The sequence below is a fragment of the Chiloscyllium punctatum genome, chromosome 40 (genome assembly GCF_047496795.1).
Source record: "Chiloscyllium punctatum isolate Juve2018m chromosome 40, sChiPun1.3, whole genome shotgun sequence".
Lineage (NCBI taxonomy): Eukaryota > Metazoa > Chordata > Chondrichthyes > Orectolobiformes > Hemiscylliidae > Chiloscyllium > Chiloscyllium punctatum.
Window position 1 is genome coordinate 16441569 of NC_092778.1, and position 27636 is coordinate 16469204.

Sequence of the window (27636 nt, forward strand, 5' to 3'; positions counted from 1 at the left end):
GTTTCACGACTATGGCTCGGGACCTCCACTCTTTCTGGGAGTGGGGCAGGAAGATAGTCTGCGTCGGCAGGAATTACGCCGAACACGCTCGGGAATTGGGGAACCCTGTGCCCGGAGCCGAGCCGCTGCTCTTCCTGAAGCCGGTCAGTGCCTACCTAAGGCCGGGCTTTGCAATCCGGCCACCCCGCTACAGCCGCCGGCTGCAGCCGGAGGTAGAGCTGGGGTTGGTCCTGGCCAAGGGCGGCAGCTGTATCCCGCAGGAAGAAGCTATGGACTACCTGGGAGGCTACGCGCTTTGCTTGGACATGACGGCCCGGGATACACAGGAGGAGTGCAAGAGGGAAGGTCACCCCTGGACTCTGGCCAAAGCCTTCGACTGCTCCTGTCCAGTGAGCGACTTCATCCCCAAGGACATGATCCCTGAGCCACACCGTCTGACTCTCTGGCTCAAGGTGAATGGACAGCTCAGGCAGCAAGGACAAACCTCCCAGATGATATTCCCCATCCCATATCTCATCAATTACATCAGTGGGATTATGAAACTGGAAGAAGGGGACCTGGTCCTCACGGGGACACCTGCAGGAGTGTCTGATATCCAGGAACATGATGAGTTGCAAGCTGGCATTGACGACCTGATCACCATGAAGTTCAAAGTGGAAAGCGATTAATGTCATTTCAAAAGTAATTATATTATTGTTTTCTGTACAATAGCGTGCAATTATGTCTGCCGATTGCTGAATAACAAATTTCTTGAGATTTCTATTTGGTTTAATTTCTCTGGACCATAAACAATTTAAAATGTAACCTGATATTAAATAATTCCCTATATTGACTACATAACCAGTGCCACAAGTAAAATTATTTTTAATCAACCTGATCATGGATGTTATGACACACTTCACTGTTAGGCAGGAGATGAATGCAGACCTTCTGCCTCTAAGATCACAAGAGCACCCACCATAGATGTAAACTGATATTGCTGTGTGCAACATGGCTGCCTATTCTAACAGTACTTTTTAAAAAATATAGTGCTTTTGGATCTCTTGAGAATAGTTATTACAATTTAAATGTAACTTCCGTCATCTGTTATGATCAGTTGCAACAAACTAGGACTTAATTTTGAGCTACATAACTTCAGAATAATCTTTCTTATCCTAACTTATGAAAAGGTAAACATCTGTAAATGTATAGGACATGTCAAGTGTTTTTCAGAATTCATCTGGATGTACATTGATAATTTATATATGTCCACCACTATACTAAAATGTTTGTGATGATACTTAGAAAAATCACTGTCAGCCAAATTAATAATTTCTTATCTTTACACACAATGTATTGTAGGTGGTGATCAAATCCTTTGAATAATTGGTTTCATGTTTTAGGAGTTCTCATAATTTTTGTCCAAATATAATTTAGAAAATTGATCTTTTGTGGGACACACTTGTAACTGGCAAGGTCAGCATTTGTTGCCCATTGCTAAATGCACTTAAACTGATTTCAGAAAGCAGACAAGTGTCATATACAGTATGTTATTGTGTGAGTCTACAGTGTTGTGAAAGCCAATTTCATTCTCTAAAGGTCCTCGGTTTTTACAACAAATAACGTGAGTTTCACAGTCACCATGATCAGCTTCCAATTCCACATTTATTAATCAAATTTAAATTTCATCAGCTACTGCAGTAGGATTTGAAGCTATGTTCCCAGATCATTGCCTCAATCTCTTATTAGTTCAGTAATATTACCAGTATGTCCCTATCTCCCCCTACAGAAATAATTCTATAAATGAGTTAATGGTGATAATGGTTGCATTTAAATCAAAATAACTTTGTACATGTTGACAAAGACTACAGGCACTGAATGTGTATTGAAGCCAAAAATGCCAATTTGTCGAATTTATAATCTATGAACTGACTCTTCCCAGGCCCATTTTCTCGGATAGCCACCATACATTGAGAACATTAGTCAAGTATACTACTTATAAATACAGACTAAACGTCTGAGTTTAAGTTATCTGTGAGAAAGGCACTGTCAAGGGCAAGTTGAGAGTTTCTGTCTGCCTTCAATAGGAGTGGAAAAGCACTTGTGACAGCACATGTGAAAAACAAGATATCCAGTTTAAGTTGCTATTGATAGATTTTGGGCAGTACTGGCATACTCTTAAACAGAACATTTCTAAACACTGAAAGTACTGTGTGAATAGGCAGGACACTTTCACATGCTTGTTGTCAAACAAAATGTTTGGGCAGTTGGAGATATGTGCTTACCAGCTGTTAAAAGTGAAGCGTATAGTCACCAGATATTGCATGCAAAGTAAGGAAGTGAATGTATTTCAGGGGATGGGTCAAAATCCAGGGGACTAAAATGCTTAATGTTGCTCTGGAGGAAACTAGAACTTGGCGAAAAATACTTGCTTTATTGTCTCTTCTGGTGCAGTTTCTGGCAGGTATTTCCAACTTTGGCTTCAAATTATAATAGCAGAAAGAGCACCATGATATTATTAGATCAGACTGCCTTTCTGCCTGCATTTTTAAACTGCTGTTTTGGAGTGAGAAAAAAGTGGGTAAATGCCTGTTGTATTATAGGCAAAACTATTGTGGCACACAGTAAAAGAATAATCTCTGCTTTCCTGAACATATCTAACTCTTTACAACACTCAAGCTTGACACCATCCAAGACAAAGTTGCTCACTTGATTGGTACACTATCCAGCACCTTAGATATTCTCTCCTTCCGCCAGATGGACAGTGGAAGTAGAATGTACCAACTTTAAGATATACTGCAGCAACTCACTGAGGTTGCTTCAGCAACACCGTCCAAAACCATGACCTGTATCAACTGAAAGGAGAAGGGCAGTCGATGCAAAGAAATACCAAACCTGCAAGTTCTTTTCCAAGCTGCACACTACTGACTGAAAATTATATGATGCTTCATTATTGCTGGGCCAAATTCCTGCAACTTGCTTCCTAAGAATGCTATCGGTGTACCAAATCCAAATGGACTGCAGCAGTTCAAGAAGGCAGCAAAAGCAATTAGGGATGGTAGTAAAGGCTAGTCTAGCCAGTGAGACCCAGATTCCATGAACAAGTAAGAAAGTTGGCACCTTCAGCATCTGGCTTCTGTGAAGCTGGGCTGGGTGATTTACTAAAAGCCCCACTGAGTCTGGTTTGGACCCAAATACAGTAAGCATCAGCTGCTTACATTCAAATGTCAAAAATGCTTACTTTAGCTGGTAGTAACAGTGTTACTGTCACTATCCATCAATGCACTAATGTTGGGAATTGGTCTTTATATAGCCTGGACATATTGCTCGAACACTCAAGAGACTTTCCTTAATCACATCTTTTTGTCCCCACAATGGCACCAGAATGAGAAGATCTGCAACAGTAACCACATATTCACTTAGCTGAATTACAATTTAAAATTTCCAAATGCACAACTGTAAGTTATTCTGTGAATCATTTGGTCAACATCAGATGAAGCAGAGATCAAGCATTATCGAATGTCTGAAGGTGCTTTGACTTTATTGAGTTCAATCAATAATGTGAACAAATTGCATGTTGCAAAAGGAAAGCCAGACTGGCATTACCCAAAATTATATATCAATTGAAATTTATACAAATTGTTTTGAAAATAAAACAAGGCAATAGTTGATGAAAAACAAAAGACCTGAACCAGTAAAGGAGTTTAAAATAGTTCTCCATAATAAACATTTCTAACTATCTGCATACGTTGAAAGTAACAGGCCAAAATACAAGAAATCCTATGAAAGACAACATTAATATCTTTAACATTAAACAAGGAGTTGAATATTGGGAAGAATACCCACATAATAATATAGACCTAGAAAAGAAATTTAGACCTATGGATTGTTCACAAATGAAACCAATGTAGCCTTCACATTTTTACCATAGTTTTTGTTTTATCCTCAAAGATTATGTTGGCAGTAGAAAATGTATGTTTTCCAAAATTACACAAATTATCTTTATAAATAATGGTCAGTACAACTGTTCAGGAATTATATTCTGCAGAAAAAGCACATTGTTACTTTGAGGTTAACATACATCAGAAATTTACAACTTTTACAGCATTTTCAGTAAAAGGAAATCATTGTTAATCTTGAAATGGAAGTAGTTTTAACACTTGGATGAACATTTTAATATTTGCTGCTGTGATTGACAATTAATAATTCAACACCTGTGTTCATAGGTGAGGTTTGTCCCAAACAAAACTGATGTACTGTCAACTCTGTTTACTTTTGATACTTTGATAACTGGCAGAAAAACCAGGGCGAGCTCAGGGCAGATCATTTGATGCACAGTGGTTTCACCGTCTGGAATGCACTACCTGACAAGGGAGAGGAAGCTAATTTAAGATGAACTTTGAAAACAAAATAAAAATAGGTAGATAGAGGGAAAAACAAGGGGCATAGAACTAATTGGATGTAGTCCTGTTTTGTATGATTCTCGTCATTACATTCCATTTAGAGGTGTCACCTCTAAATACAGACTTCAGGCAGTGGGAGGCTAGGCTACTGTAATTGTACCCATACAAACAGATATAATTGTTCCCATTTTACAGTCTTCACATTCTGTCCTTAGATTTAACCTATGTAAATGTTTACACTGTAACTACACCCTCTGAAAGGTGGTAGCTTTGCAATTAGGGTTGAGGATGTAATAACAATGTGGTAAATTCGTGTAGGCTATTTTCATCATAAATATAAGCAGACATATAGCTGAAAAGCTGCATGAACTGTTTGCAGTCATGGGATTTTTAATTTTTACAGAAAGGGGTGGAAGAATTTGTGTTCGCAGAATAATTTCATAATTTACTTTGGACTTGTGAACATACATTTTAAAATGCAGCACTGGAATTAAAATTATAGTGATCAAATAATCTAATATTTCTTAAAAATAGTCTTTACATTCCACATTGAAAACAGTGTTTGATTATCATTGTTAACAAAGGCTTAATGACAATGTATGTTTAAAATTTTTAAATAAGTTGGGGTTTATTGTTATGGTTTAGAAATAAAAGCATCTGATGCTAGAGATCTGAAATAAAAACAAAGTGCTGAAGAAGTCATTGGACTCAAAATGTTAACTGTATTTCTCTCTCTACAAATGCTGAATTTCTTTAACGTTTTCTGTTTTTATTATAAAGATATCTGGCTCACAATGGAGATTACATAGAAAGCACAAATTCAATGGGGTTGGATGCAAACCATGTTCTATTCAGAGACAACGCTATAACCTGGAGAGTTATATTCAGGGATGTAGGTGGAAACCTCTGAAACTCCACAAAAATCTAATTTCTACTGGCAGTTGTACACGTATTTAATGCCTTAGATATCAAATGTCCAAATTAACTTTAGAGTTACATGTACATTGTAATATCACAACATATTGAAGACCATTTCAAAGCAATGCAAAAATGCTAACTTGCTGTAAGACATGGCAGTATTGAGAACAAACAAGTGTCAAATAGTAAAGTCTCAATATTACTAAGACATGTTTTTCAGTGACAAAATACTAGATCAGAGAAAAATACATTTTTAAACTGCATAAAAAGGCACTATCTGGTGAAAATAAAGAACTGGCAGATTTTACTTGGAAACGTTTACCTACCTTGTATCAGAAATCACTGACCGTTTTGTCAGTTAAAAAATAAACTGACAAATTCCAAAGCTCTTTAAGGTGACAAGTAGCTATTTAAGTAGCTATTGTGACATCAGCAAATAAGTGAACTGACATAAAACAAAGAACTGCAGATGCTGGAAATCTGAGACTAAAACAAAAATTGCTGGTGAAACTCAGCGGGTCTGGCAGCATCTGTGAGGAGAAAACAGAGTTAATGTTTCGGATCTGGGAACTCTTCACTGGACTCAAAACATTAACTCTGCTTTCTCATAACAGTTTGCTGCCTAACCTGAGCTTTGCCAGGAATTTCTGTTTAAATTAACTGCCCAGTGTTTGGATGTTTGAATCAAGGAGTTACATCTTAAGGGTATGCCCAAAATATTGTGCTATGGATGACACACAAGAGTGAAACACTGTTTCATGTTTCTCTTTTTATTTTTTTTTTACATTTTTTCTTACGAACAATGCCTTTATTACTTACAGTGAACACAAGAGGAGGATATATTGGTAAGGTTTAAACTAGAAGATTTGCAAATGTTCTAAAATCCATGAAAATAATTTCAAGGCTGTAATATTTAAGAAAGATAACATTTTGAAGAAAGTCAGTCTACTGTAAGGAAATTGTTGAGGGGCAAAATGTGAATTTAGAAAAGATGACAGCAAGTTTCAATGTCTGTAGGTAAAATATTTTCCACCTTGGTCACACATTGTTTTCTTGTTGTTAAATTAACTTACAGTAAATGTATAAGTTGTTTTACAGAAACATTTATTTGATATTCTTATGTTTAATAAGTCTCAACAACAAAATAATTGAAAGAAATTATCTAAAGACTAATTAGTCCAAATAAACTGACAACTGAAAACATTATGCACAATGTTTTCCTTGGAGGTGGATTATTTGAACTCCAAGGGAATCATCAATATAATTAGCAGCTGTTTCAGAAAATTGCTAACGTGGACAAAGTCTGACTGGCCTCTTCAGGATCAGCTACTTTGCAGGAAAGCAGGCTTGTTCTCACACCATTTCTTGCACTGCTTGATGCAAGTAACTGTACATGACAACAACAAAAAAAACATTTTTATAGAGAGATTTTAAAGAAGTGCCAGTGAAAATTTAATTGATTAGTAAAGTAACAAGTTAGGGTGTTTAAAGTAACCTATTCTCAACAAAATAATGAGAACCTACAGGCTTTACAACTTTTATTACGAGATATAATAAAATAGGAAAAATATAGAAGTTAAAGAACTGATTTATTTTGCACAATATACATACAAAAACATGTTAATATAGATTCTAGGAGTTTGAGAAAACAACAGAAAATGCTGGAAATACTCAGCAGACTTTGAGCATCAGAATTTCCCTCCAGCATATTTCAGTATTTTGGTTGTACTGTGACATATTCAAAGCTGGGTGATTCATTTAACCCATACGATGGCTTGGAATGAACTAGTTGTATGAAAACCTATCGCTATGGTCACTTTTGCAGCCACATCAATGCTATCTCTTGGTAGAAGCGATTGCAACAACAAGGCCACAAATTGTTCAAAATGCATTCAGAATTCTTTTCACTATAATTTCTTCAGTAATGAAAATTCCTACATAAAAATCAAATTTCTTAACATCTTATAATATGATTTGCTTGTGATGTTAAGTGACCTCTGACATTGCTTCACCAATTATGTTGTCATCTTGATTTTTCATCCAATTATTGGGTAAAATTATCTTCTTCTACTTACATTTCTAAAATTTTAAACTGAATTGGGATATATGAGATATATTGTGAGGCCTAATGCCCTTGATCCCCTGCAAAGCTAGACCCATGTCCAAAAGAGAGTGAATAAGAAAACCAATGTCTCCCATGTAACTCTTACTTATGAATTCAAGTAGCTGTTGTACACACCAGGACCTATATCATGACTCAGCAGACATGATAAAATAACTGAAGGACCCATCAGCTTCAGCTGGTGTGTCACTCCATCTAAAGCAAATGAAAACTGTAAACGCCAGAGAGACAGATGATCCGAACACATTAGTAAGGCATTGACTTAGAAGGCAGAGATCAGTAAATTGTGTGACACACCAAAATGTGCAGCCACTATGCTTAGCAAGGCAATATGGCCAGTCAACTATGAAGAGTCTGGAACCTTGCAGAGGAAATAACTTGATATTAGTCATGAGAAGTCTCAGACGAAATAAAAAGATACTCTGTTTGGCCTCTCTGCAACCAATTCTGCTGTAAACAGTAACAAGGACAGAGAAACCCTGCCCAATGAAATAACAAAAACAATGTTGAAGTTGACCTAAGCTTGCAAGAAAGGTCATTCTTTGAAATTAGGAACATGGAATGCAAGTACTTTATATCAGGCAAGAAAGCATGAAAACTGCATATAGGTTACATTGCAGCGACCTATTGGGATCTTGCAGAAGCAAGATCGCTAGAAAGTTGTTAAATGGAAAAAAAAAGTCATGTTTTACTTCTCAGAGGTGAGAAAGTACAAAAGCACAAAGAATTCTAGTAAACCTAAGATACAAGAGATCAGTTCAAGGTTAGTGGCCAATCTCAGCTGGAGTATTCATGATTTAGATTGAAAGAAAGTTTTAATCTGGTTGTTATGTTTACGCTTAAAAATATGATCACTGAGTAGGAAACAGGCTTTTTATGGTGACATCTTCAAGTTTTATGACCAAGATAAATGAACTGGTGTGATAAATGCTAAAATCAGTGAAGAAACTTCAGGAATGCATGTCAGTCAATATGGTCTTGGTTCAAGAAATGAAGAGAGATTAATACAATTTTGTTATCTCAGATCTTCTTAACTGCTTTCTTAACATGCACTCACTTTACGTCTACTTGAATGCTCACCGCATTTCTGGTTTTCCTTATCTTTTTGGGCTTTGTCCCCTCAGCCAGAACTTAAAAGTTCACAGTACTTGTGTTTTAGTTTGCAGTTTAGCACAGACACAAAGCCAGGTTATTTTTCATGGTTTTCAGCAGTCATCAATCAAAGGGTGAACATGTTGCTGCATGCCTCTGTGATATATCAATCTCACACCTACATCATGTGCTAGCAGCATATTCAGCAAACAGTGCACATGCTTCAACGGAATGGTTAAGTCTAAGGACAGTCCTCTATCATGCTAAGGGAGAAAGCCTTCAGTCTGAGGGTTCCAGCACAGTACATCAAGAGTAGCATCTGCTATCATTCAGTGTAGTCAGGCTCAGGAGGTCCACTTCACTGAAATTCAAGGAGTAGGTCATGATCAGTTCAACAGGTCCAGTGCGATTAATCCAGGAAGTTGCAAGAAGTTGGCCGAGGTTGCATAGAACTCCAGCTTTGACAAAGGGTCAGTTAGACTCGAAATGTCAGCTCTTTTCTCTCCTTACAGTTCTCTTGGTTTCAAATTCCAGCATCCACAGTAATTGCTTTTAACAGTTGGGGCTGTTTGTCCAAGTCAATCAGGCTTCAGTGGAAGGACAGTGCAGCACTTTGGCTGACTTGACTAAGCTGGAGGGCTGGGGCTCAGTGGGTAATGTTGGGAGAAAAAGTTATAACTCAAAGAGGTGTATGGGAATGTAGGGATATTCAATACTGTTGGGCTTGACAGGAGCGCCAGGAAGAGAGGAATATAGCAGTTTGGGAGGGGCACTTGATTACCAGGCTGAACCTGCAACTTGCTACGTCAAGCATAACAACTTCAGGTGAATCATAAATACACGATGGAAATAGAAAATGGGTATGACTACACCTGGAGTGGATGGAGTTTGTATTTCTTTCTCTGTCTGACCATGCAGGCTCTAATTGTGAGCAATGTGAGGCTATTTAAGAGGCAACCACTTTAATTAGGCATGTTCATAGTATAGGTCAAAGTCACTTGTAATCAGAGTCCTCTGCATGTGAAATGCATGCAATGTTCAATTGTGTGGGATATAAATCCTGGTCACAAGCAATCTTGACATGTCCTTTGGTCATTGCAGATGAAGATAGTCATCTCTATAAAATAGATGTAATCAATGGTGACCTTAAAAAAAAGTCGCACCTACAAGCTACAATTCACAAAATCAATCCAAGATCTCATAAGAGTCTTGCTAAAACTATACAAGGCACCAGTTACATAACAACTAGAGTACTGTGAACAGTGTTTATTCCCTTACTTAAGGAAAGGTACTGGTATTGGAGGCAGAACAAAATGTTCATTAGGTTGATCCCAGCTAAGGAGGGATTTTCTTACAAGGGAAGGTTGAGTAGGTTGAGCTAGGACTCATTAGAGGTGACCTGACTGAAACATATACAATTCTTAGGGGAGTTAACAGGGTAGATACTGAGAAGTTGTCTTCCCTTGTAGAAGAGTCTAGAATAATGAGCATAATCTCAGTAAGGCGTTGTTCATTAATGGCAGGGATGAGGAGGAATTTCATCCTTGGATAATAAATTTGTGGAATTCTTTATCTGTGGAATGTAGAGGCTCTTTCATTAAGCATACTAAAGCAGAGATTGTTTTAAAATCATGAAGAGAATCAAGGTTATGGAGGAAAGATAGGAAAATGGAGCTGAGGATTATCAGTCAACTATGATCTCATTAAATATCAGGTCAGACACGATGGTCCAAATTGCCTATCTGTACATTAGTCTAGGCTGCACAAAGGCACAGTACAGATTTTCTCTCACCTTGAACTTTAACCAATCTCTTACATGCAATGCTGCCTTTCCTGAATGATGTGGAGGGTGGACAAGGAATCACTAATATCATCACAGCATCTAAAATCACCTACTATATTTGCATGACATGGTTCTTGTTACACTTATTGGAATAAAATCCCTATATCAAAGGTCCATGTGGAGGGGTTTCATAGACCTCCACATTGGATTACATGTCCCACTATATGGAAGTCTATGCTAAACCATCCTTTTTGAGTGAATTCTGACTGCTGACATTACCAAAGACTTGTTCTGTTTCTGATGTTATCCACACAGATTCATTGGATCCCACCATAGTAGGGGTTATTGTCACTATTGCTACAGTGCAATGAAGGTGCAGAGAAACAGAAGAACTAAATGTGCCAGCAGCAGACTCCAGTGGCTGCGTACCAAATCATACTGCGGATGACTTCATGAACAGAAAAATATTCCATTCCACAAATTAGAAATCTTCTGTGCTCATCAGAAGTCTGTGCCAGGTAATCTAGGAGCTTCCTTGATGCCTATATCCTTGAGAAATCCCATATTATTGCTTTGTTTCCAGGTTCAAAGATGATTACTCAGAGACCAGGACTATCCTCTGTAACCATGGCTGATGACTCCATCACTGACTGAGACTGATACAATGAGCCTATTTTTCAACTAGTGCCTTCATGAGGCAGGTGATAGATTTGCTGACGATAAGGCTTGATTTTCGGGGGAATTACAGTAGAATTACAGTGTAAGTACAGAGTTTGAATAATCATTGTATGCTGTGCTCTGCAAAATGGCAACTAGCAAAGAGGAGTGTGGTAGACAGTGAAGAGCTGGGAAAATAGCTGCAACCTTCTGAGCAGGAAGATGAAGTCATTGAGCAGGAGGAACATCATTTTCGAATGTGAGAGTGGCATAGTGTCAGATACAAGCCAGACAGGACTGAATTGGCACTCAGTTCAAATAGATTTCAGCTGGGTGCAGTTATCACTCATTTATTGTAAATTTGATTTTGCTTGAAAAGAAAGTGGTCCCTCTCTGTTCTGAGAGGCAAATGCAGCTTTTGTTTGATTTTGATCACTTTTGCTGTTGCTGAAAAGAAGTGAAGAGTTTCAATAATTTTAAGGCTTTCCAGTACAGTATGTGATGGTCCCCCACTGAACAATGAGATATTAGGCTACACCGGGCATTGGGACAGAACAGCTTGCCCTGAGACAGCATTTTAAAATTGCATTGAGCCCAAAATATGTAGCTTATTATTGAAAGCAGGACCTTTATGAATGTGCGCTTTTAATTACAATGAAGTCAGCTGTGCCCACTACACACTCTGAGAAGTGTTTATTTTTTTGCTTCCATCCTACATGCATGGTGAAGGGGAATTCCTGGATGGCAATACTTGACCTGGTGCACTGGACCTTAGATATGGTACTGGCACTGGGATTCCAGGGTGTTCTAGGCAGTGATGGTAATTCTGTCTGTGGTGAGATGGAAGACAGGATGAGCATGGTGCCATAAAGTTGTTGAGAGTAGGTAATGAAGTGAGTTTTGGAGAATGATGAGAGATAACTTGTTAGAGTTGACTGAGAGCAATCCTCCATAACACTCCCTGAAATTGAAACTTAGCCTATTTTTGGTAAAATTCAGTCCAATGCTTTAGAAAGAATGGACTAAATTTTCCCAGCCACTGAATAATGTGGGTACCTAAACCCCCGTTCTGCAGATAATCTGTCCAACATTGTCTTGTACAGGGCAGAGGTGGAACTTTTCAATAAGCTGCAGTAAAAAGTTGCAGGTTTGTGTATGGCTCTGTGTGTGTGTGTGTGTGTGTGTGCATGCACTTTTGAGACTCACCCCACAAAGGCAGCAGTAGTCTTGCTGTTGGTGTCCAGTCCGGCTGCCCCGAAGGGGGACTGAGGTGGACAGGGGAGCTCACTGGGGCGGATGGGCAGGCAGGAGTGCAGTGGCTGGGTCGGCTAGGGGATCGCGTGCTGTGTGCTACTGCCTAATCTCCTGATAGGGGAGCGGACTTAGCATGTGCTCACTGTGTCAATCCCATTGAACTGATGGAGGGGGATTTCAGCAATGCTGCAGGTCCCTTACACTCTAGTGTGTGTCTGCTCAGAAATAAACTCTGAGACAGAGAGAGGGAGCAAGGTAGGCACAGTGAGGAAAAGGGAAACTTCAGAAAACTCTGAGCCCCAGAGGGAGGCATTGAATCAATTAACTGAATAATCAATTATCCGAATGAAATAGTGTCCGCCCATCTTGTTTGGATAATCGAGGTCCCTTTGTAAAGTGAGTGGATGTCAAAGGGGCATGGTAGATAGTAAATGAAGTGAATTTGGGAAGATAGTATGGGAGAAAACCTGCTGTGTTTATGGAAAGAAACCCAGCATGAAACTTACCAAAATGGGCACTTAGCTGATGTCTGGTTAGATTCAATTTTACCAAACTTCAAGGCCACTGTGAGGCAGGATCCCTCCACCTCAGCTGCAGACCCCGGGGCTGCACTGAGACATAGTGGGAAGGAAAGGAAGATAATCTTATGAAAGGACATGAGTGGCTTAGATGACACTTCGTCCTAAACAAGTTCTCAGTTATAAATATATGTTCATTTTTCATCAACTTTGTGAGCAAATAACTATCTAGCAATAACAAAATTGATGGTACAGAGCCTAACCATCCTCAGAGCTATATCATGGTTAATGATTTGAAGTGTGAAGTTAGCTGTTCCTGCCTTTGCATCACAATCATTAGTGGAATTGATTCTTGATGCTGCATGATTGAGTCAAGATTGTATGAGACCAGGATTGTAGTACACACAGTGAATTAATGCCTAAGATTCATATTGCACGTAGTGTACTCAGGTGTCTTGCACCTGCACTGAATGGGTGTCTATGCAATGCTGTTGTCTTCTGAAAAGCTTCACATCACTCAAAAACCCAGTTCCTCATAGAATGGAATACTTACCCCGCCCTTACGGGGGGTGGTGGCAGCCATTTTCAGCTCAATTATGCACTTGTTATTTGCCTCACAATGGAAAGAAACAGTGGCTGTGTTTAATAAATCTCAGTCTCAGGCTTTTATACTTGGTGAATCCCCCCAAATGTACACATTCCTTTTTGGTAGCCAACGCTGCCAACCCCATTTAATTTTAAACTTCTCCAGGTTCTCATCCCACCTTCTAACTCTATCTTCCCACTTTAACTCATTAATCCCAGGCATATAGAGTCAACATGCCAGATACAGTACTGCGTTACCCTCTCACTGGAACTAGGCTGTTGCTAACTATCAATGACCACCCTACTACACGATACTTCTTCAGTCTCTCTAGTCTCTGCAGGGTCAATATAGAATCACATTTGTTATCGCCTCTGCATCTCAGCATGCAGCTTCCATTCCCCACAACTGTTGGAGTTCCCCAGCTTCCCTGTCACAGCAGTGGCCCCTGATAAACCCTCAATGATTTTAAGTGGATGGATCCCCAGGGCTGATTTGTAGCCAGAAGCCCCAACTGATGATTGACCAGATTCTTGACTGATCTTTGTATGGCTCCTGACTGACTTACCATGACTCCCTGGACAGTTTGCACTGGGCCCAGGGCTGATTCAAGTCCACAAGGACTACCTGACCATATCCAATCCCTGGGCTGATATTGGAGGCTACCTTTGGTTTACTATGCCAGGACACATGGGAGTTTAAAGAGAGTTTAAGGGTTATTGCGGATTATATCTGCCATGAATGCTGTTGGGTGCAAATCTTGTCAGAGCGAGTGGATCGGTTGGAGAGACAGATAGAAGCAATGAGGAATTTGCAACAGCAACAGTATGTGATGGATGACAGATATAGGAAGGGGGGAAGTCTCAGATACAGTCACAGAGATGGGTGAACTCCAGGAAGGGTAAGAGAGGTAGGCAGCTAATGCAGGAGTCTTTTGTGGATATACCCATTTTAAACAGGTGTGCTGTTTTGGAAAATGTAGGGGGTGATGGATTCTCAGGGGAACATAGCACGAACAGCCAAGTTTCTGGTGTTGAGACTGGCTCTAATGCAACGAGGGGTACTTTGGCTTCCAAGAGATCTATTGTGCTAGGGGATTCTGTAGTCCGAGGTACAGACAGATGTTTCTGTGGCCAGCAGAGAAAAAGCAGAATGGTGTGTTGTTTCCCTGGTGCCAGGATCAAGGATGTCTCAGAGAGAGTGCAGAATGTTCTCACGGGGGAAGAGGGGCCAGCAGGAGGTCATTGTCCCGATTGGAACCAACGACACTGGAAGGGAAAAGGTTGAGACTCTGAAGGTAGATTACAGAGAGTTAGGCAGAAATTTAAAAAGGTCCTCAAGGGTAGTAATATCTGGATTACTCCCAATGCTACGAGTTAGTGAGGGCAGGAATAGGAGGATAGAGCAGATGAATGCATAGCTGAGGAGCTTGTGTATGGGAGAAGGATTCACATTTTTGGATCATTGGAATCTCTTTTGGGGTAGAAGTGACCTGTACAAGAAGGACGGATTGTACCTAAATTGGAAGGGGACTAATATACTGGCAGGGAGATTTGCTAGAACTGCTTGGGAGGATTTAAACTAGTAAGGTTAGTAAGGTTAGTAAGGTGGGGGTGGGGTGGGACCCAGGGAGATAATGAGGAAAGAGATCAATCTGCAACGGGTACAGCTGAGAACATAAGTGAGTCAAACAGTCAGGGCAGGCAGGGACAAGATAGGACTAATAAACTGAACTGCATTTATTTCAATGCAAGGGGCCTAACAGGGAAGGCAGATGAACATGGGACTGGGATATCATAGTAATTATGGAAACATGGCTCAGGGATGGGCAGGACTGGCAGCTTAAAGTTCCAGGATACAAATGCTACAGGAAGGATAGAAATGGAGGCAAGAGAGGAGGGGGAGTGGCATTTTTGATAAGGGATAGCATTACAGCTGTGCTGAGGGAGGATATTCCTGGAAATACATCAAGGGAAGTTATTTGGGTGGAACTGAGAAATAAGAAAGGGATGATCACCTTATTGGGATTGTATTATAGACCCCCCAGTAGTCAGAGGGAAATTGAGAAACAAACTTGTAAGGAGATCTCAGCTAGCTATAAGAATAATAAGGTAGTTATGGTAGGTGATTTTAACTTTCCAAACATCGACTGGGACTGCCATAGTGTTAAAGGTTTAGATGGAGAGGAATTTCTTAAGTGTGTACAAGACAATTTTCTGATTCAGTACGTGGATGTACCTACGAGAGGTGTAAAACTTGACCTACTCTTGGGAAATAAGGCAGGGCAGATGACTGAGGTGTCAGTGGGAGAGCACTTTGGGGCCAGCGACCATAATTCTATTCATTTTAAAATAGTGATGGAAAAGGATAGACCAGATCTAAAAGTTGAAGTTCTAAATTGGAGAAAGGCCAATTTTGACGGTATTAGGCAAGAACTTTTGGAAGCTGATTGGAGGCAGATGTTTGCAGGTAAAGGGACGGCTGGAAAGTCGGAAGCCTTCAGAAATGAGATAACAAGAATCCAGAGAAAGTATATTTCTGTCAGGGTGAAAGGGAAGGCTGGTAGGTATAGGGAATGCTGGATGACTAAAGAAATTGAGGGTTTGGATCAGAAGAAGAAGGAAGCATATGTCAGATATAGACAGGATAGATCGAGTGAATCCTTAGAAAAGTATAAAGGAAGTAGGAGTATACTTAAGAGGGAAATCAGGAGGGCAAAACGGGGACATGAGATAGCATTGGCAAATAGAATTAAGGAGAATTCAAAGGGTTTTTACAAATGTATTAAGGACAAAAGGGTAACTAGGGAGTGAATAGGACCCCTCAAAGATCAGCAAGGCGGCCTTTGTGTGGAGCCACAGAAAATGGGGGAGATACGAAATTAATATTTTGCATCAGTATTTACATCAGTATGTGGAAAAGGATATGGAAGATATAGACTGTAAGGAAATAGATGGTGACATCTTGCAAAATGTCCAGATTACAGAGGAGGCGGTGCTGGATGTCTTGAAACGGTTAAAGGTGGATAAATCCTCAGGATCTGATCAGGTGTATCCGAGAACTCTGTGGGAAGGTAGAGAAGTGATTATTGGGCTTCTTGCTGAGATATCTGTATTATCGATAATCACAGGTGAGGTGCCAGAAGACTGGAGGTTGGCAAACATGATGCCACTGTTTAAGAAGGGCGGTAAAGACAAGCCAGGGAACTATAGACCAGTGAGCCTGACTTTGGTGGTGGGAAAGTTGTTGGACGGAATCCTGAGGGACAGGATGTACATGTATTTGGAAAGGCAAGGACTGATTATGGATAGTCAACATGGCTTTGTGCGTGGGAAATCATGTCTCACAAACTTGATTGAGTTTTTTGAAGAAGTAACAAAGTAGATTGAGGAGGGCAGGGCAGTAGATGTGATCTATATGGACTTCAGTAAGGCGTTCGACAAGGTTTCCCATGGGAGACTGATTAGCAAGGTTAGACCTCATGGAATACAGGGAGAACTAGCCATTTGGATACAGAACTGGCTCAAAGGTAGAAGACAGAGGGTGGTGGTGGAGGGTTGATTTTCAGACTGGGGGCTTGTGACCAGTGGAGTGCCACAAGGATCGGTGCTGGGCCTTCTACTTTTTCTCATCTACATAAATGATTTGGATGTGACCAAAAGAGGTACAGTTAGTAAGTTTGCAGATGACACCAAAATTGGAGGCGTAGTGGACAGCGAAGAGGGTTACCTCAGATTACAACAGGATCTGGACCAGAGGGGCCAATGGGCTGAGAAGTGGCAGATGGAGTTTAATTCAGATAAATGCGAGGTGCTGCATTTTGGGAAAGCAAATCTTAGCAGGACTTATACACTTAATGGTAAGCTCCTAGGGTGTGTTGCTGAACAAAGAGACCTTGGAGTGCAGGTTCATAGTTCCTTGAAAGTGGAGTTGCAGGTAAATAGGATAGTGAAGAAGGCATTTGGTATGCTTTCCTTTATTGGTCAGAGTATTGAGTACAGGAGTTGGGAGGTCATGTTGCAGCTATACAGGACATTGGTTAGGCCAATGTTGTGAAACTTGAAAGGGTTCAGAAAAGATTCACAAGGATGTTGCCAGGGTTGGAGGATCTGAGCTACAGGGAGAGGCTGAACAGGCTGGGGCCGTTTTCCCTGGAGCGTCGGAGGCTGCGGGGTGACCTTATAGAGGGTTACAAAATTATGAGGGGCATAGATAGGATAAATAAACAAAGTCTTTTGCCTGGGGTCGGGGAGTCCAGAACTAGAGTGCGTAGGTTTAGGGTGAGAGGGGAAAGATATAAAAGAGACCTAAGGGGCAAGTTTTTCATGCAGAGGGTGGTACCTGTATGGAATGAGCTGCCAGAGGAAGTGGTGGAGGCTGGTACAATTGCAACATTTAAGAGGCATTTGGATGGGTATATGAATAGGAAGGGTTTGGAGGGATATGGGCCGGGTGCTGGCAGGTGGGACTAGATTGGGTTGGGATATCTGATCGGCATGGACGGGTTGGACCGAAGGGTCTGTTTCCATGCTATACATCTCTAATGACTGTATGACACCCTGAGAGGAGGGTGTCTCCCTTAAGTTAATTAAGGACTACCACAGGAGGAGGTGATAGCTTAGTGGTATTATTGCTGGACTGTTAATCCTGAGACCCAGGTTCAAATCCTGCCATTGCAGATGGTGGAATTTGAAATTAATTCAAAACAAAATCTGGAATTAAGAGTCTAACAATGACTGCGACTCCACTGCTGATTGTCAGGAAAATCCCATCTGATTCACTAATGTCCTTTAGGGAAGAAAACTGCCATCCTTACCTGGTCTGGCCGACATTGACTCCAAGGACCACAGCAATGCGGTCGACTCTTAGCGGCCCTCTAGACAATTAGGAATAGGCAATAAATGCTGGCCTAGCCAGCGACGCCGCTACCTTGTGAATGAATAAATTTTTAAAAACCCTCCCCTCCCTCCTCAGATTTTGACACATGGCCACTTGGTTGAAGTACATGCAGTTGTTGCTTCTGGCATATGGTACAGGTGTGAGATTGACGTTGCATAGTTACAGACAGCAACTTGCCTGGCCCCTTGACTAATCATGGCGGATCACCATGACAAGCAATGTGGCTTTGAAGGTATGCTAAAAAGCAAGACAAGTGTATTTAAACTGGCTACTTTTAAAAATTAGGTTTATTTGTGTTTGCGAGAAGGGATCCTTTATAAATTAACTTTATTACAATCATTCTCCCTCAACTGGGAACATAACAGTTCAGGGTATCCCATCTGGCTTCCCTCTTACAGGAAGGATATTGTGAAACTAGAAAGGGTTCAAAAAAAGATTTACAACGATGTTGCCAGGGTTGAGGGTTTGATCAATGCTGAATAGGTTGGGGCTATTTTCCCTGGAATGTCAGAGGCTGAAGGATGGCCTTACAAAGGTTTATAAAATCATGAGGGGCATGGTTTAAGGTGAGACGGGAAAGATTTAAAAGGGACCGGAGGGGCCACTTTTTCACATAGAGGGTGGTGTGTGTGTATGGAATGAGCTGCCAGAGGAAGTGGTGAAGGCTATTACATATGATGTGAAATTTTGTAGTGACTTGTGAGTTGTGAATCCAAGGGCGGCATCCTATGAGAGAAGGCCTTCTCCAGTCCTGGAAAATGGTACTGGGAAGACCCATCAAGAGGCAGAAACTGATTCAACACATTTTGTTAATCATAAGACTCCTAAGTCATAAGCTAGACCCCAATGAGTGTGATTCACCACAGAGCCCAGATCTCATGGTAGGCACCTGTACAGGTTAAGAGGCCAAGAAAGTCCCTGTGAGGAAATGCAGAATATCACCCAGAATATCATCATTTGCCCAGCTGACTGATACAAGAAGCGAATGCTGCCACTAATGTGGAAATGACCATTGTACCCATCATGGCACAACCGAACCTGCTAATCATGAAAATGCATAGCAAATAATCACTGTGTGATGTGTAGTTGCCAGGGCAGCAAATCTCAAGCAATGAATTGTGGAACAAAGCAGCAGGTAGCAAAAGTGAGGGAGGGCACATAGCAGGGCAGGCAGTGATGTCAAATGGACCCTTTCTGTAGGAAAAGGGGAGTTTGGGGGAAAGAGGCCTGATAAGGAGAAGGTTCAAACATACAAGATTTGAATTTCACGGTGTTGTGATATTCAGTGTCAGCAAATCTGATTTGTCCTGGTTTGCTGTCCCTTTGTTTGAACACTGTAGAAGATATTTCACCCATGGAGCAAGATGAGGATATACCTTGAATGGAGGAAGTGGACTGAAGATTTCCTTTCCCATATTCTTTCTTGGTGGATTCAAATTGGATTTCTTCATGAAGTTTGGACTTTCTAAAGGACTCGATTTGCCATTTATGTAACGATTATATAACCAGTACACTCAGACCAACATGGACAACGAATAGTTCCTTTACAGGAGGCAGTTTTGCATTACAACAAAATATTGTTCTTTTTTATTTTAAATAGCATGACTTTTTCGTATGTAATATGCTGCAAAATATAAAAGGAGTAATAATTAAGAATGAATAAGATCCAAACCTTTAGATAAATCTTGCATCTTTCCAAAAGGAATTTCCATTTTAATGATGTTCTCTGCTCTTCTGTTAAACTGCAAAACTCATCCGTCTAGGAATTATAGCATGAAACACGCAGATTCAGTTTTGTAATCTTTAAGCATATAATTAACAGTCAACTTTTTCATATTTAGATTACTTACAGTGTGGAAACAGGCCCGAGTCCACATTGACTTGCTGAAGAGCAACCCACCCAGACCCATTCCCCTACATTTACCCCTTCACCTAAGACTACGGGCAATTTAGCATGGCCAATTCAACTAACCTGCACATTTTTGGATGGTGGGAGGAAACTGGAGCACCCAGAGGAAACCCACGCAGACATGGGGAGAATGTGCAAACTCCACACAGTCCGTCGCCTGAGGCGGGAATTGAACCTGGGTCTCTGGCGCTGTGAGGCAGCAGTGCTAACCACTGTATCACCGTGTATATTTACACAACAAAAAATTAAGGTTTTTCTTTAAATTACTCCCAGGCAAATAAATTGGGTTTAATAAATTGTGTTTATTAGTACTGTTTTCAAAGATGCTACAAGTTGTTGAAGCTCCGGAGAGAATAGGATAACAAGTGATGTAATGTGAAGAGGTTTAGGTACAAGTCTTGTCATTTTCAATTCATTCAGTCATGCTGCTGGTCATGGTGCCAGTAATGGCTGTTCCAATAATGTCTGCACTCCTTCATTGGGGTTAGATCATTGCAGGCAGGCCTCTAATTAGTTCCTGCTGCCTGTGGTTGAGCACCATATTGTCCTCCACTGGGGGAAGATGTCTGTTTAGGTGCTGTGGGAAATTGAATTATGCAGTGTTTGAGGTTACTGGTGCAGTTAGTAGAAAATAGTAATTGATGATACATTCTTTGATCTTGGCAACTCGTGAGGTCACTAAACTTCTTGCAGCACTATATCCAGGTCCTCATGCTTTGACCTAAATTCAGTCTTTTCCCATTGTCTTCTGAGGCTATCTGGGAAGCCTTCTATGGGATTGAATATCACAGTTTCTTTTGATCCTTTCCAGTAAGATTACCACCGCAGCATCTAAAAACCATGCATCTGCATCTATAACCTCAATGTTTGCCAAGAAAGAATTCTTGCATAATTGACAGCATCTGTTCCAAACATACTGCAGTTCACCCTTAAGACCAGATAAAAGTAATGCAGGCTGACCATAAGTGGTGCTAGTCACTCACAATTTTGACCCCTGTGATGTGCCAATAATCAACAGCACAGTTGACATTTACTTCAGGCTGAACATTTTGAAATGAATAAGAAGTATGAAGTTAGTGGGGGCTGAAGTTGCAACTGTTGCTTTAATCTAGCCCCAATTCATTTCTGCTTTTTGTTATTCTTTATTACTGCCAAATTCTGATTTTTTAAAATGAATTCAAATTAAACACTGCACTTGAGGATGTCCAAAATGCAAATGTATCAAACACAAATGATCCAAACGTAATATTTGATTGATACCTTTTAAGTTTACACATTCCTCATATGATTGTTTAGAATTGGATTGGATTCGTTCAAAGTCACTCATCTTCAGTGTTTTTTGCAACAGTTTTAATTTTGAGTGAGTGAGATAAAACATATAAGTTGAAGAGTTGAGTACTGATTGTTGGTGTGGGATGGTCATACGGCTAGTAGAACAGTTGAGTATGTTGTGGGGTGCTATTGTTAGGGTATATGATTTGAAGACTAAATTCACAAACTTTGTTAAATCATAGATCATTAAAGTTCTTCCTGCACTGCACCCTTGTTCTTGGAGCTACACCATTGGCACTGACACGGACATTTCTTGTTCCCAAGTCACCTTAAGTTAGAAAGAAATGTGGGTATCATGGATCCTCAAGGACAAACAATTAAAACAAGTCAATTCTAGGTGAGGTCTGTAATTTGATGCTTGACCTACAAAGATCCACAGTACTAGAGTACTGCACATTTACTGCAATTGCACAGATTTAATTGCCTTATATCTGCTTTATATCACTTGTATTTAATTTGCATTCCATCAACACATGAAGTTTGATATTGGATTTTAGTGTTAGCTATGAAATGAAAACAGAAAATGCTGTAAATATGTATCAGGTCATCCTTGGAGAAACAAATGTTTCAAATTGATGACTTTTCATCAAAACTGGGGAAGATCATAAATGGAACAGGTTTTAAACAAGGACAAAGGCAGGGATAGTGCAAGAGCTATGGCTAAATAACATATCTAATTGAAAATGAATCCAGTTTACTATGTAAAAGAATGTGGTTTACACATTAAAAAGGGGTGCGAACCTAATTTGAGTAAATGAAATTTAAATCAGAAGAAAGGATTAGAAGGTGTAACATTACTTTTAAAAAACATAACTATTATCAATCATATAAAAATAATATTTTCTGTTGTAAGTCAAAAATCAAATATATTTTTGTATAAAAACAAAATATTGTGTGTGTGTGGATTGGTTACAGTTCAAAATTATTCCACAATGCATCCTGGTTAATATTAAGTCTTTCACATTTGTGCAAGGAAATGAGTTATTTTGCTGTTTACAAAATGGTCAAAAGCACATGATTTCAGAATTACAGCTTTTGACAAAATACTTCTGGTTACGGTTTTAGTTGCATTGAGTGTTGAAGGGTCCTGTAAAATGTTTACCGTATCCATAAGACAATTTATTGTCATAGTATTGTCATTTTTTCTAACACTATTACATAACTCAGAAATCAGCGTACAAAGAATACAGACCACTAGTGGGCAATAGTGGAATTGGAAACATCCACCGTGTGTTTTGGAATTTGAAAAATAGTCCAAGCTACTGGTAATGTATGTTTTAATGTATATATTATTAGTCAGCTGGACATAATTTTGAACCTTTTCTGATACACACGCAGTTAACAGTGCAAACTTTATGACTAAAATAATTTTATATTATCAATCATTTAAATCTTATTAAAGGAACTTTCTAAAGAAACCCCATTACAATTGGCAGCAATTATCACTAGGCATCTGTATGTTCTCATATATTTCTCATATATGGATAGTATAACTGGTAAATACATCTGCAATAGGATGATTGAACCAGCATGACATTTACTTAAGGGCAGCAGTTTTCTTTCTTTCTCTGAGATAACTTTAATAACATGAATGTGATTTAATTAATTAAATGTGAATTTTTTTTAAAAACAGGAATATAGTTCATTTTGAGGCAGTTCAGAGGAGATTTGCTAGATTGATTCCAGAGTTTTAAGGTGAGAGAAGAAAGATTTACAAAGGACCTGAGGGACAACTTATTCACAGAGAGTGGTGTGTGTATGGAATGAGCTGCCAGAGGAAGTGGTAGAGGCAAGTACAATTACAACATTTAAAAGGCATCTGGATGGGTACATGAATAGAATGGGTTTAGAGGGATATGGGCCAAATACTGGCAAATGGGACTAGGACAGATTGGGATGTGTGATCAACGTGGACGAGTTGGAGCGAAGGGTCTGTTTCAATTTGTATGGCTCTATGAATGAAATGCCTTGATTGAGGAATGTGACTGGCAGTGTAGCTGGGATCATCATCTTTAGTCTCTCAGTTATATTCAACACCATAGCACTATGTTATCAGACTATATTTAATACCATTCTATGTGGGGTAACAATAGCGGCTCTGACTCCAATATAAAATAACATTGTCTTTGTGGGAAAATTCTCATTTCAAACTGGTCCTTACACAGGAAAGCTAGCACTAGCATGTTAAATACAAATTATCTTAAAGCTTTGTTTTATGATATTGCTAATTAAATTTTATTCTGAATTTATTATAAGTACAAAGTTGAAAAACTAGACTTCAATAAAGGGCATTTGATTTTCCTGGTGTAGCTATAATTTAAGAAAGTAAGTTGTGCCTATACAAAACATGAATATTTTCTTATTAAATACTTTCTACTTTTTAGAGTAGTACAGTCCTTTAATGATCCACAGAAAGAAAAAAAACATTCTATTTGTTTTTTGTTTGGACTATTATATATATTTAAATGCGATGCTATTTTTCACAGGTATAGCAAAATTGAAAAATTGATTTAGCTAACTGTGAAAAAATGAGATAGACACTGATTCTTAATATAGAGTTGCTTTTAATATGAAAAATGTAAATGCAGATTTTTGATAGCGAACAGGCATAACGCAAACTTATTAAATAAACAATCTGCAAAAGAAACTTTTAATTTTAACCTGCATCCATAAGGTGTTTTGAAAAAGATCAGGTGACTTATTTCTTTTGGTTTTAATGCTACTGCTTTCAGGTTAGCCAACATTCCTACATCTTCTCTGCCTGTCCAGAGAAGTAAATTTTCCAGATGGCCTGGCCAATGTAATTGAAGTTCATCATTCATTTGTGATGCAGTAAAGGCTTTTGGTTAAAGGTCCCCTTTTCAAATAGATTAGCAAACACAGATAGCATGACCCCACCCCACTCCAATCTAAATTATAGTTCCATATAATCCTCAAAATGGAAGTACAGCATGTAGACAATGTTTTAATATTATGTGGTAGACAGATATTTACTTACAGATATCAACAAAACTGGTGGATCTATGTCTCAAATATCATATTATTTCTTAGCATATACAAAAGATCTCTTCAAACCTTAGTTTGTGAACCACTGGAATAAAGAACATTAAAAAAAACCACTATCAGTTGTCATATGCCAACTTTAACCAAAACTCCAAGTACCAGTTACTTACTGTGTAGCCAAGAGTTTTTTCAGCTGTGTTTCCTGATAAGTTACATGATTGAAGAGTGCCTGTATGGTCAGACACATCCAGCCAGAAATCAAAACTGGTGATGATACTTGAGGGATTCAGTGTGTCAGATGAACAAGAAGGATTTGTGCATGCATTTGAACCAACATCAATCAAAAATCTGCACCTGCCACTTTGACAAACACAGAATTATGCATTTAGAATTCCTATTACATATGGAACACAAAATACTTTTATAGTTCTTGCTTGCTATTTTACTTCTGCGCCCTATTCATCCTGAACACTGTTATAATGAAACTTATTTAAGACTTCAGCAGCCGCTTTTAATCTTTCAATTTGTCTTGTTACAATGTTCTGGATTCAACATCAAATTCCTCAACTTGAGATCATAATCGTAGCTTCAATTTTTTGTTTTGCACAATTTTAACTGGCATTTTGTTTTTATAATTTCAGATTCTCCAGAGGCTTTGATGTACTAGTTAATTTACTTGGCGCGAAGCTCCTGAGCGGGAAAGCAGGAAGTAAATCCATTTAAAAAGCAGGAAATGTACTGTAGAGGGTAAAAGTACACTAGTTTACATGACAATATGGTCAACTTGTCCGAGAGAATTGTGCAGCAATTAGGGTAAGATAAAACACCAATTAGGAGTTAAGAATTTCTGCCTAAGCATTGTCAACATGTGTGTTTTAGGACCTTTTCAGTTGTGTAATTTACTGCTCCCCATTTTGGAATATTCAGGCCAAAATATTATTTGTTTTCTGGCATCATTTCAGTTTTTCCTTACTATTGGGAAGACCTCTCCGAATTTAATATTACTGACAATGCAAAATAAATCCCTGCATCTGGTAAACATTTGTTACCAAATTGTGACCACGCAACATAGAAGAGCAATGCAAAATACATATTTTTCTGTTAAAAATATGACTGCTATGTCATATACAACACCACATAAAATGGGGTATCTTTAATATTCAAATTTAAAATTAGTGTAATTCTTACCATTTAGATTTTATTATCTTTGAACTGTCAGAATCAATGTTAAACATAGTAATATAAGCAAAAATGATTCCATACATGGGTTCTGCCTTGCCAACATTGTCCATTACTTTATTTTTTAACTGCTGGACAGTGAATACATCCACAATGGATTGTACTGCAAACATAAAATGAAAATAAGTAAATTGTGGTGGAATAATTCTTGAACAGCATAATAAAAATGTTCCTTTTCTACGATAGTAAAAGGAATGCACAATACATAAGCATTACAAATTGTACAGTTCGATGGATGAAAGAAAATATCAGCTGCCATTAAATTTATTCTTTAAGATATCTATATAGCATGCACCCAAGAACCCTTCAAAAAGTGTTCAAAGAGCCTTCATTATACAGCTACTGCACAAATAATGGTAGTATCAACTTGGGTGTCTCACACTTAATCACTGCCTAGGATCCATAATTTTTTTTATTAGCACATACCTTTTGTAATATGCTAGTCCATAAGGAAAGCAGAAATTTGAGTGTGGGCACATTGTATCTTCAGAAATGATTAATATATGGAGCTAGACAGGCTTACAGGGGTGACAATGATGTAGTGGTAACGTCAGTGGACTAGTAATCCAGAGGTCCAGGTTAATTCTCTAGGACCATGGACTCAAGTCTCAGGATAGCGGCTTGTGGAATTTAAACTCAATGAATAAATCTGCAATTAGAAGCCAGTCTAACGGTAACCATGAAACCATTGTTAGTCGCAACCATGTCAGGATGATGAGTGGCTTGGATGGGAGCTAACAGCACCATCTGCAAGTGCTCTTCCAGGCCACTCACTATCCTGACTTGGTGTTCCTTCAGTGTCACTGGGTCAAAATCCTGCCTACATTATCAGGATGTATTTTAGTTAGATAATCAGCCATTTTTTAAAAACATGATAACTTAAATCTTGTATGTCGTTTTCAGAATGCTTTTGTGCATTCCATTGAATAGCACTGGGTGTCTACCTACAGTGCAACAATTTAAAAAGGCAGCTCACCACCACCTTCTCAAGGGCAACTAGGGACAGGCTGGACAACCAGCGATGCCCTTGTCCCACAAGAGAATAAAAAAAAGCTGTCATAAAAGCCCATCTAGTTCACTAATGCTTTTTACAGAAAGAAATCTGTCATGCTTACCTGTTTTGGTCTACATACAGCCCAAGACTTACAGCCGTATGATTGACTCTAAATGCCCTCTGAATTGTCCTAACAAGTCACTCAGTTGTAACAAACTACTTTGAAGCCCGAAAAACAAAGTTGAAATCAGATAGACTACCTGGCATCAACTTAGGCATCAGAAATGATAATGACAAATGCAGCCTGTCAACATTGCAAAGTCTACTTCATTAGCATCCAAGTTCATCCCACAGTCTAAGAGAAAGTGACGACTGCAGATGCTGGAGATCAGAGCTGAAAATGTGTTGCTGGAAAAGCGCAGCAGGTCAGGCAGCATCCAAGGAGCAGGAGAATCGACGTTTCGGGCATGAGCCCTTCTTCAGGATTCCTGAAGAGGGGCTCATGCCTGCAAATGTCGATTCTCCTGCTCCTTAGATGCTGCCTGACCTGCTGCGCTTTTCCAGCAAAACATTTTCAGCTCATCCCACAGTCTAGTTAAGTAACAGCCTGACTTGGTCATAGTCACTGAATCATACCTTACAGACAACATCAAGAAAATATTGTCATTATCACTGGCTGCGTCCTGTCCTACTGATAGGTCAGACCCAGAGGCAGTGGCAGAGTGATATACAGTCAGGATGCAGCTGCCCTGGGAATTCTTAATATTAACGCCAGATTCCATGATGTCTTTTGGCATTAATTCAAACATGGGCAAGGAAACTCAAGGACTGACCTCCTCGGCTGATGAATCAGTACTTCTCCATGTGCAACATCAATTGGGGAAAGTATTGAGGGTATGGGCACAGAATGTCTTCAAAGTGGGGGACAATTTTCACCACCAAAAGTAGCTT

At 39.4% G+C, this 27636-nt stretch overlaps 2 protein-coding genes across 2 annotated transcripts in view; one reads left to right on the forward strand and one right to left on the reverse strand.

The window, feature by feature from the left end:
• Positions 1 to 11: 11 nt before the first annotated feature.
• Positions 12 to 27092, forward strand: fahd1 (fumarylacetoacetate hydrolase domain containing 1). Its single transcript, XM_072559379.1, has 2 exons — positions 12 to 681; positions 25094 to 27092. Exon 1 carries the CDS (start codon positions 12 to 14, stop codon positions 666 to 668), a length of 657 nt encoding a protein of 218 aa, XP_072415480.1. The 3' UTR covers positions 669 to 681; positions 25094 to 27092.
• The window catches only part of meiob (meiosis specific with OB-fold), a 71877-nt gene continuing 50817 nt past the window's right edge, over positions 6577 to 27636 (reverse strand). The window contains exons 11-14 of the mRNA XM_072560275.1: positions 25641 to 25794; positions 24623 to 24812; positions 19881 to 19967; positions 6577 to 6687 (exon numbers count right to left, since the gene is read on the reverse strand). Coding sequence (XP_072416376.1) covers positions 6577 to 6687; positions 19881 to 19967; positions 24623 to 24812; positions 25641 to 25794 — 542 coding nt within the window. The remainder of the gene's footprint in view (positions 6688 to 19880; positions 19968 to 24622; positions 24813 to 25640; positions 25795 to 27636) is intronic.